At 35.2% G+C, this 12,001-nt stretch overlaps 1 protein-coding gene across 14 annotated transcripts in view; it reads right to left on the bottom strand.

Annotated features, from left to right (window-relative positions):
* Positions 1–12,001, bottom strand: part of DOP1A (DOP1 leucine zipper like protein A) — a 111,557-nt gene that overhangs the window by 42,084 nt on the left and 57,472 nt on the right. For 11 of the 14 annotated variants that reach the window (XM_058734563.1, XM_058734568.1, XM_058734567.1 and 8 more), the window contains 6 exons: positions 11,468–11,576; positions 9,999–10,119; positions 8,293–8,412; positions 5,305–5,419; positions 4,924–4,953; positions 4,395–4,628 (listed from right to left, as the gene is read on the bottom strand). In XM_058734563.1, coding sequence (XP_058590546.1) covers positions 4,395–4,628; positions 4,924–4,953; positions 5,305–5,419; positions 8,293–8,412; positions 9,999–10,119; positions 11,468–11,576 — 729 coding nt within the window. The remainder of the gene's footprint in view (positions 1–4,394; positions 4,629–4,923; positions 4,954–5,304; positions 5,420–8,292; positions 8,413–9,998; positions 10,120–11,467; positions 11,577–12,001) is intronic. The other 3 variants (XM_058734565.1, XM_058734570.1, XM_058734573.1) reach the window with 1 other exon arrangement.

The raw sequence follows: 12,001 nt of genomic DNA, 5'->3' as shown, positions 1-12,001 counted from the left end.
AATAGAGCTGGAATGAATTAATCGTCCCCTTCCTACAAAGACTGGATAAGTACAATCATCAAACATATTTTTGGGTTTAGTTTAAGGAAACAAAAGTTGTACATATCATGAATTGCTTGGGGACTTTGCCAGAGCATAATGTGAACTTGAATGAGATTACTTTTTAGTGACTACAAAGGGGTATTATTGAAGATTATAGAAGATACAAACTAATTGTTCTGCTGCTACAAAGCTGGGCCTCACCCACTGTTCCTTGCTTCAGTAAATGACATCACCATTCATCAAATCAGAAGACAGAAATCTAGGGGTGATCCCTGGGATCTTCTCCATCTTTCCTTGGCACTTCCCCTATATCCACTTCAGAATAGTGGTTAAGAGTACTGGCCATGAGTCAGCTAAGGTTCAGCCACTTACTAGCTTGGCAAGTTATTTAACCTCTCTAAAATCTCAGTTTCCTGATAAGTATAATGGAGATAACAAGAGTTCCTACATTTTACAGTTGCTATGAGAATTAAGTAAAACAGTATATCTAAAGCACATGGTTTAGTACCAGCCAGTTTGATTTTTTTTTTTTTTTTTAACGTTTACTTATTTTTGAGACAGAGACAGAGCATGAACGGGGGAAGGTCAGAGAGAGGGAGACACAGAATCTGAAACAGGCTCCAGGCTCTGAGCTGTCAGCACAGAGCCCGACGCGGGGCTCGAACTCACAGACCGCAAGATCATGACCTGAGCCGAAGTCGGCCGCTCAACCGACTGAGCCACCCAGGCGCCCCTAGTACCTGCCAGTTTGTAAATAAACATTCAAAAAATGTTTGTGATCACTTATTACCCTTACCAAACTATTACTAGGTCTGATTTTTTTTTTTTTAATTTATTTTGAGAGAGAGAGAAAGGGAGCGCACATGCACACAAGTGAGCAGTGAGGGGCAGAGAAAGAATCTTAAGCAGTCTCCAAGCCTAGTGAGGAGCCTGATGTGGGGCTTGATCTCACAAACTGTGAGACCATGACCTGAGCCGAAATCAAGAGTAGGATGCTTAACTGCTTAACCGACTCGACTGAGCCACCCAGGCACCCTGAATTTTTCTCTTAAATGTCTGGCTAATCTATCCATTCCTGTGTGTTCACTCCCGCATCTTGTCAGCACATTACCACCACCTCTCACCTGCACTACTGCAGGTCTCCCCACATCCACTTTGTTTCTGAGATCCATGCTCCATACTGCAAAGTAATTTATCTCTTATAGAAGTCTTATTATGTTGCTTGCTTCTACCCTTCAGTGTCTTCCCACTGCTCCTAAGATAAAGAATAAAAGCCCCGCTAGAGTGAAAAGGCTCTGCATTACCTGGTCCCTGCCTACCTGAAGACTTACCTCTCCCTCACTGTGTGCAGTGTTCCTTTCTGCACAAGAGCCTTGGGGAATGTTTCTTCCTCTCCCAAGCGCTCTCTCCTTTCTACCTCATTCCACCCCACTTTCTCTAGGGCTTTACTCAAACAACCCTTCCTTAAGAAAGCCTTTTAGGCCCACAGTCTAGGTCACATCACTGCATTTTCCACATTCCTACCACTCTATATTCTCCTTCATTTGTTTATCATGACTGTAAGTGTGCAATTATTTGTTTAATATGTGTCTCCCAACTAGCAAAAACGGGTCAGGAAGGCAGGGACTGTGCCTACTTCACCACTGGATCACTGGCTATACAGAGTGCATGCTGGATAAAGAGAGGCTGTTTTCTCTATTTCAAAGCTAAGAACACTGAGGGCTCAGGGAAGTTAAAAACAAAACTTGCCCAAGGTTATACAGCAAATAAGGTTAAAAGTTATTAGAAAAGCTTAGCTTAGGTGATTCTAAACTTCATGATGTTTTTATCATAGCCTATCACTATTATGAGAACTTTTCATATTATAATGACAAAGTTTACAGGCAGGTATCAGAACTGAACTGTCAACCTTTAAGGTTAACAACCATCTAAAACCTTGTACTAATACATTTTTAAAAAGAAGTCCTATTTAAATGATAAAATTGTCATTAGCTTATTGCTATTTCTGTATTGATCTTTTTCATATAAGGATCGTAAAACAACGGACACTTATTAATAGAATTTAAGCTACAAATTCAGTTAAACTTATATACATTTATAATATTTAGTTGCGTGGTCTATATCATATAACTATGTTTCAGATTATTTTATAGTAAAATGTCTTTCTGAAGAGAGGAAGACATGACATATTTTGGACATAGGGGTATAGAGATCCAATACACTGATCTTACAAAAATGTACTAAGTGCACGGAGAGAAAAATTGATTCGTTTTTAATGAATTATTGTTTCACTTACACTTTAAATAAAAAGAAATAAAGAAAATACCCTCAGCTTTCAAATACGATAAATTTTAGACACTTCAGTGAAGATAATAACCATTGTGCTTCCATAAAAAATAGGAAAGAACATATATGGCCCGAGAATATAGAAGAGAACCAAAGAGAGAGGGAAAAGCATACTCCCAGGTTAACATACCATTACATTAAAAAACATACCATTACGTAAAAAAAAAAAAAAAAAAAAAAAGTACGAGCCCTGGGTGAGCTCTGCTTCTCTCTCCCCCTCTGTGCCCCTTGCTCACTTGTGCCCTCTCTCTCTCTCAAAACAAAACAAAAACAAAAATAAAAGTATATTATTTGTCCCTTATTTAATATGAATGGATATTCCTATTTACCTTAACCTGTAACCATCAATAAGTGCCTCCACTTGTTTTCGACATAGTTAATATTCACATATTTGAATATGCTATCAAGAGAATGCTAAGGTCCTCCTTTACTTGAATGAATTTCACTCAACAACAAAAAAGCAATTAGTAACTATTTTAGTTTAATTTCTAAGAAGATCCTAGAAGTATATATTAAAGAAAACTAGAACAAAATGAATTTTCCTACAACAGAATCAATATATATCACATATAAATAACAGCAGATAGGAAGGAAAATAAGAGATTGGTTTTAGTTTATGCCTGATAATCCTGGGATATGTTTAAATTGATCACGGGTCAGTCACATTCATTTCATACATGAAGAGCAAAATATTTAAAAAGTCCAACAAAAACGTTTTAGGATTAATACTTGATGGGAAAGGTTGTATTAGACTATCCTGATGATAAAACGTTTTGCCTGGCTGGGGGGGAAAAAAAAGCAACTAGAAAAAAAAAGTAAGGGCAACAATACAAACCCAGGATTTAGGTAATGAACTCAAAATACTAGAAAAATTTTAAATCCTTGTTTTAACATAGTACCACAATGGCTAAATTCAATGGAATTATATAGGTGTTTTTTTCCATAAGTGTATCACAGGTATTTTAAGTATGCTACTTGGCCAGACACTAAAATTACTGTAATTTTATTCAACATCATAAAGCATTAAAAATCTGGAAGACTGAGGAGAGTAAAAAAGATTCTGGATTTCAAGAAGAGCACATCAAATTAGTGTATATATGAAAAGGACCACTAAAGTTTAGATTATAAACCTGCTGTCCAGTATGGTAGCTACTAGTCACATGTGGCTACTGAGCTCTTGTATTATGGCTGATCTGAACAGATGAACTAAATTTTTTCAATTAATTTAAATTGAAATTCAGAAAGTAATACCTAATTTAGTTATGATAAAACTTTTAAATATGTTTAGGACAATTTGGATATGTAAATCTAATTTTTCAAATATAAACTTTATAAAAAATATACATCAAGTATTTCTGATAAAAATTTTAACTTTCAATGCTGTTAAGTATAAAATACACACTGGAATTTTGAAGACTTAGTACAAAAAGAATGTAAAATATCTCATCTTTTAAATATTACATCAATTTTGTGTTGGTTATAGGGTTAAAATGATTATTAGCTATATTGGGCTAAATAAAATATAATTAAAATATTTTCACCTGTTTCTATTTTTTAATGTGGCTACTGGAAAATTAAAAATTACATATGCTACTTGCATTATATTCCCAGTGGAGAGCTGATAAAGACCGTTAAAATTGCCAAAAGCCTACAAGACTGTCTACTGCCACAACATTTAGGTCTAGAAAATATTCACTAATATTTAAAAAAAAATTTTTTTTTTAATTTTATTTATTTTGAGAGACAGAGAGTGCAGAGGAGGGGCAGAGAGAGGGGGAGAGAGAGAATCCCAAACAGGCTCTGTGTTGTTAGCACAGAGTCCGATGTAGGGCTCAAAGTCACGAACGATGTGATCATGACCTGAGCCGAAACCAAGCGTTGGGCGCTTAACAGACTGAGCCACCCTGGTGCCCCATCATTCGCTAATATTTAAATGAGTATGTATAAACTATTCTGCTCTGAAGAAATGTAATTGGTCTAGTAACAAAAATAATAGCAAATATTACCTTTTTGTCTTCCCATTCTTTGACTGAGTTGTTCTGCCCACTTGAAAACTGCAACACACCTCCAGTGCTGGCAGACAAGAGTGGAGGTTGCACCTTGCTAAGGATCTTTGAGCAGAGCCTGAGTGAATCTGTGAGTTCAGACAAGTGTAATGTCTGGAGATGGCTTGTCAGGGCAGAAATCATCCTGAGGAGCAACTGGGGCAAGTGTTCAGTCTGGATTTCAATGTAAGTCTCCTGAAGATGAAAGCAAAATGACAAAAATTTATGTAATGTATAACCCTATTTATTTTTAATCTATACAACACAAATAATTTTACTCATCTGTGATATTACATAGGTATCATGCACTTAATTAATATGGTATGGTCATTTTATTACTGATTTACAAAATTTCTATTCCCAAATTCTCAATTTATGTACCTCATGGTATATATTATAAAATAATCCCAGTTTTATCTAATTTACCAAAATAATAATATAAAAAATGTGAATGCAATCAGTTAAAGACAAAATAGGCTGAATGTCATACCTGACACAACACCCTCATACTTCTAGTAGGCTTCAAAATGAGAAAGCAAAGATTTGAGGAGAGAAAAGGAGAAAAGGTTTCCAACAGTCTTCAGTGAGCATAAATGCAGTATTAGACCACTATACACTAAACATTTAAGACTACAATAACAAGCAATTATGAAGTATATTCCACATATCACATAAAGCTTATATATGTATTATATATGTCTGAGGAAAAACATTTGGAAAAGTTTAAGAAAAAAAAAAGCTATGCCAAAAGGAAAAGTAATCAATTTAACTTTAAAGATGAAATTTATTTAAGGATGAGGTCTCCAACATGAAAATATTTGAACTATGTTATTACATTCCTCAATACTTTTTTTTACCAAGGTCGTCTTACCAAAGAAACTATATCCAACAAAAAATCCACCAGTAAGCAGAAATTGGTCAGCTGTAACTCAGATGACTCACTACTATCTCCAGGCCCAATCTGAAGTCTGGCATGCAGTGTCCTCCTAAAAGGACAAAATTCACTTTATCAAGTATAGTATTAAGTGATATGAATATTCATATCATACATACCTCACTTTCTTTTTTAATGAGAGTCAACACTGGGGCATACACACAGTGATGTTCCTGTGAACATTCCTTTCCCACAGGACACTACTGTACCTCTAAGTGAAAATTTTCCAAAGCAAGATTCCTAGGCTTACACTCTCCCTGGAACTCCCATCCTGCACTTCCAAGTGTTCTGGGTGGATCTTTTTTGGACTTATTTCCCACTGCTCCCTCTACACATAATATCTCCTAGTTAAAGTGGATTATTTGTGATTTGATTTATAACCTCAGGGTCTCTTGTTATACCAACTTTTACTCCTGATGTGCCGTCCTCCCTCAACCCCAGTCTCCCAAATCCAGAATGCATGTATCCTTCAAGGTTTGAGATCAAATGTTACCTCCTCTAGGAAGCCTCTTCTGATCTAAGTTGTAAAGATCATTCCTCCAACATTCACTTTAAATATTAGTTCTATATGGTCATACATTGCCCTACACTCTAAAGACAAAGAATATATGACAGAGTCCCTAACCAGCAAGAAATATAAGCATACAGACAAATAAGTGTAACAGTGTAGGATAAACTGATTCTGATGGGAGACTTGAAGGAGTCATGGAAGGCTTCAGAAAGGTGGGGTCACCTCTCTATAGGACCTCCCAGATGGGCTAGGGGGAAGAATATTTTCAAAGAAATAGCACAAGTGAAGGCTCAGCAGCATGAGTAAAGGCTCAGTCAATATGTGTTCAGGGAATAGTACAGATGGGTAAAGAAGGGTAGATGAGTGTGAATGAAGGTGGAAACTCAGGTCAGGGCTATGTAGCAAAAACACGTTCGTAATTCCTCAACACCCTACCACATTGTAATCTATGAAGGTATCTGTAACTTTAATACTAGAAATAATATGTCCGTGTTTTACTTGTTCCCGCTGTAAGGTCTTTGAAGACAGGGACTGTCTATATACCTAGGTGCTCATTATCTATTGAATAAGTAAGCAAACAATTTTCTAAATCATTAAAGGGATTAATGTTTTATATTTTTAAGACTTCTAAATCTGAGATCACATATCCTTACTTTTTAAAAAATTTTTAATTTTCTTTTTATGTTTTTTAAAATTTACATCCAAAGTAGTTAGCATATAGTGAAACAATGATTTCAGGAGTAGATTCCTTAATGTCCCTTACCCATTTAGCCCATCCCCCCTCCCACAACCCCTCTAGTAACCCTCAGTTTGTTCTCCATATTTATGAGTCTTTTCTGTTTTGTCCCCTTCTGTTTTTGTATTATTTTTGTTTCCCTTCCCTTATTTTCATCTGTTTTGTCTCTTAAAGTCCTCATATGAGTGAAGTCATAGGACTTTTGTTTTTCTCTAATTTCACTTAGCATAATACCCTCCAGTTCCATCCACGTCGTTGCAAATGACAAGATTTCATTCTTTTTGATTGCTGAGGAATACTCCATTGTATATATATACCACATCTTCTTTATCCATTCATCCATCGATGGACATTTGGGCTCTTTCCATACTTTGGCTATTGTTGATAGTGCTGCTGTAAACATTGGGGTGAATGTGTCCCTTCGAAACAGCACATCTGTACCTGTGGATAAATGCCTAGTAGTGCAATTGTCAGGTTGTAGGGTAGTTCTGTTTTTAGTTTTTTGAGGAACCTCCATACTGTTTTCCAGAGTGGCTGCACCAGCTTGCATTCCCACCAACAGTGCAAAAGAGATCCTCTTTCACTGCATCCTCACCAACATCTGTTGCCTGAGTTGTTAATATTAGCCACTCTGACAGGTGTAAGGTGGTATCTCATGGTGGTTTTGATTTGTATTTCCCTGATGATGAGTGATGTTGAGTGATGTTGAGAATTTTTTCATTTTTCACGTGTCCTTGGAGAAGTGTCTATTCATGTCTTTTGCCTATTTCTTCAGTGGATTATTTGTTTTTTGGGTGTTGAGTCTGGTAGGTTCTTTATAGATTTTGGATACTAACCCTTTATCTGATACGTCATTTGCAAATATCTTCTCCCATTCTGTTAAATTTTTTTTAAACATTTATTTATTTTTGAGAGACAGAGAAAAAACAGAGTGTGAGCCAGGGAGGGGCAGAGAGAGAGGAAGACACAGAATCCAAAGCAGGCTCCAGGCTCTCAGCTGTCAGCACAGAAGCCGATGCAGGGTTCGAACTCATGAACTGCGAGATCATGACCTGAGCTGAAGTTAGACGCTCAACCAACTGAGCCACCCAGGCGCCCTGCTTACTTTCTGACTATATGCTCCCAAGGCTTGAGGGGTTTATCCGGTTCTGAGAGGATCTGGTGTAGAATACAGAGATTCTACTCAGGTTCACCAGTATTTTAGGGTTTTCAATCTTTATGTCGTAAGAGGTAGAGGGTTTTTATCACTCACCAGTGACAATACGGGCTGGTTCTATGATTTAAAAAAAAACACAAGAATGACCAAGGAAGTTTTTGTTATTAAAAGTGGGAGCCATTTTGGTGAAGTGTGCTGAATCAGAAGCCACAAATTTGGTATTTTCTCTACAACAAAGAAAAATTGGATTACTATAGATTGAAGAGGGAAAATCTTTCATCTATGCTGGTGACTAAATAACTCGTTTTCTAAACTCCTTTTCAATTCTAAGCTTATATGGTCAGGGATTCTATATTCCAGAGTGATAGGACATAGTCAGATTATGGCTACTAAATAATTAATAGTTGTCAGAAGTAGTAAAATATATAAAAGAATATTCTTTTCATTAGACTCAGGAAGTTAAAAAAAAAAGTTTGGCTTTGGATGCTATTAAAATAAAATGAATGAAACAGTTTTACATACCTACAACATTCTTCAAACCAACGTGCAACGTAATCCCACATATAATAAGGCTCAAAGGAATTAAAGAGAAGGTTGGCAGTTTTAATCAGCTCTGCTGTTTTCTTATTTTCCCTTAATTTACTAAAAAGGAAAAAGAAACAAACCAAAACTAAGAACTGTTAACATTTATTTTTTCAAAATTATATTTGAGTGCAAATGTTACTTACATATTCCTAGGTAGTTGCTAGAACACTTGCTAGCAAGAAAACTGCAACAAATCATTTTTATCTACTGCCACTCTATGACTTTATGTGTATTTTCCAAATTCAGGTTATCATAACTCAAATGTATGATCATGATCAGAAATCAACCTTCCATGAGAAAAAAATAGCTCTGCTTCAGCAAAAGAACACCAAGTTATTTTTGAATTTTGAATGCCTGTTAACCTGGCATTACATTCTTTTGTTTCCCCGGCACGTGTAAACCAAGTAGTGATTTGATTTTGACAGCCTTGATTTTGAAAGAATTTTGTCTGCTTTCCTGTGCTATTCAGAATTTGCTTAAGAAAGGTTAAGTTTATTCTGGTGAGTTTCAATCAAATTATTGTTCTTAGCTGAAAAACAACAAAATAATACTGTAAATTGCCATTATTACTGAAACTCCATCAGGAATAATACCTTATTTCTAGTGGGAGCCCTCTGGCCTATTAACAACCCACCTGCCTACTATCTCCTGCCACCCCTCCTAATAATGAAAACAGTTGTTTTTATATATATTGTGGTACTATCAATACAGCTAGCATGTCATAGCACAAATGACTAACTGAATATTCGATGGGGCAATATAAATTATCAGGCAGAGTACAGAATGAAATCGAGTACCAGGATAGTCAATATTAACTTCTCAAATAAAGATTCCACGGATACTTAATAGAAATCAAAAACTGTGTTAAAATGTTAAAATTTTAACTGCATTAAAATATACAAAACTGTGTTTTAGGAAAGCCCACGTTATATCCAAAGCTTCACCAAGGAGAGACAAATGGAACGCAGATTATGTAAAACAAACTGTAGTCTTGTGACTTTGTCATGTTAGATGAGACTGGAAAACACGTAAGCTGCTAAAAGTAGACAAGAAATGAAAAAGTAAGACCTTGTTGACATGAATGAATCTACCACTGACTTAGAGAAGAGGATATACTAATATTACAGGACTTGTCCCAGGCATTAAAAAAAAAAAAAAAAAGATATATATAAAACTGAAAGAAGAAATAATGATAACTTGAAAAGAAATTGTTTAAGGAGCACTTGGTGCCCTTCAATTCATTTAACTCTACATTTAAGTCTTTTTCTGAATTATGATTTGGTCTCCTGAGAGTGTCGAGTAACCAAGAGGCACAACCCCATGCAAACCACCAGGCCTAGTTCGCAAGAAGGTACAACTTCCATTATTAACTGACATGTGGCAATTAATCTCTCGTGAGTTTGAACAGTGTGAATAAATTCCCTGAAATCTGTATCTTCACATTAACTGGTTAGAACCAACCCTGGTGCTGGTTCTACTATATAGTCAGGCTGTAAATGCCTAAAAAATCAGTGCAGTTAGTAATGAGAGTTCATATTACCAAAATAAGGTAATATTTTAAATCAAATTTATCATTCAGAACACAAATTTCATATGATGAATGAGGACATCTTCATATCATGCTTAATTTTTTGGTAATCCACCTGCTTAACTGAGCATGATCCTTGCTGAAGGGTGGTTCCATTTGAAGATCCAATTCTGCTTTGCATTGCGAATATAATGTTCTAAATACTTCAATTAGGACATCTTCCAGAATTACAGGTCCTAAAATTAATATACATATTAAAGACAATAATTAATGAGCACTGACAAATCATGATTATTTACAAATTAGCCTGATCAAACAATACTTTAAAACAAGTATTTGAAAAATATTTTTCTGGATGCTAAACTGAGCTTCACATTTTGATCCGAATAAATGGTTATTTAACTATAGGTTGACATAATAAAAATTACAGAACAAAGGAAGTGTGTTTGACAGTTAACAGCAATAACCTTGGAAAGTTATTTAATGTCTTTGAGTTTTAGTGTCCTCATCTAGAATGAGGATAATAATACCAGACTTACAGGGCTGTTACAAGGGTTAGGAAAAAATATTTACAAGGTGGGTATCGTAGTTCCCAGAATATAATGAGGATTCAAGAAATACTATCTATATTACTACTATTGTGTTTTTAAATGATACAAAAACCCACAAAGTTTTTGTACAAAGTATTGCTACAATAGATACTCATCTCTTTAAAACAATTTTGAAGAGCTTTATTTATTATTATACAATAGCTAAAACACATTCTCAAAGTCATTGATACAACTCAAGTTATTTTTATATTTAAAATTTTTCATTTTTATTTTAAGAGTTGGTGAGAAGACATATATATTTGCTACTTTTGGGTTTCTTTTTGTTTTGTTTTATTTTTTATATCTGAGAAGGAGAGATGGAGACAGAGACAGAGAGTGAACAGAGGAGGGGCAGAAAGATGAAGACAGAATCTGAAGTAGGTTCCAGGCTCTGAGCTGTCAGCACAAAGCCTGACATAGGGCTCTAATTCACAAGCTGTGAGATCATGACCTGAGCTGAAGTTGGACACTTAACCAACTGAGCAACCCAGGCACCCTTACTTTTGGTTTTTCTTAATTTCTGTCTCAGGTGCCATAACTAACTTCCCAATAAATCTACTATAAAAGAAATACACAATGAAGAAAGGGAAAACACACAAAACAAAGGGGATGTAGGGAATCAAGCTGAGGGATAGAACCCAAATATTTTTGCTCAAGTCCTTGAGTTTTGTGAACTAGGACAGTCATGAGAGATCACAAATGTTTCAGTAACTTAATCAGGATTAGGAAGAGCTCAGACATTATCTTTAAAATGACTTATCTACTACATATATAGTATAGGGTAAAATATGAGAACATATGTGTTGGATGTATACATACGTATCTTCTTAATGTTCTGGAGTAAATTTTAGGTAAGAAATTGTTGAGAACCTGCATTTGAAGTCCACCTCAAAATATAGCAATTTTTCTACATAATGACTTTTATCTTATTTTTATTATGAGACAGTACAAAACAACCACATGTGATCTTATGTCCTATGACAGTATACATTACCTAGCTCAGGTTTGTCAAGTAAACTGATTAAAATACGAAAAGGTTTTAGATCCTGCATTAAAGTGCTCTCTTCTCCAAATCCATTCACTTGTAAGATGCCCACCATTGCCTTTAAAAAAGAAAAAGTACATTACTCATTTAAATAAACAGATTCAAAGACACTTTGCTTAAGAAAAAAATTTAAATACGACCATATGTAATGGAGATTGACATCTATTGCTTTTCTGAAACTCTTTCACTGAAGTTAGCTTTTTTCCTCTGCTAAGGGGGAAAAAAAGGTTTTATTCATCCATCTTGAGAGAAAAAAAGAGTGCTTACATTTGCTCTAGAAAAGAAGTGGAAAAGTTAAAGAAAATCTAGAAAAATAAATTCATGGTTATTTGAATTTTTGCCTAAAAGAAAAAAGTGTTTCTATTTAACATCATCATCGATGCTCCAAACTATGGCACAGTATCATGACAGCATCTGCTATTATACAATTGTCTTCCCATTGGTAGTTCAAAACTATATTCTTATAACTTCACTCATTTAAAA

Source organism: Neofelis nebulosa, chromosome 6, assembly GCF_028018385.1.
Source record: "Neofelis nebulosa isolate mNeoNeb1 chromosome 6, mNeoNeb1.pri, whole genome shotgun sequence".
Taxonomy (NCBI): Eukaryota; Metazoa; Chordata; class Mammalia; order Carnivora; family Felidae; genus Neofelis; species Neofelis nebulosa.
The sequence above is the reverse complement of the archived record's forward strand: the minus strand, read 5'-3'. Positions and strand labels throughout refer to the sequence as shown.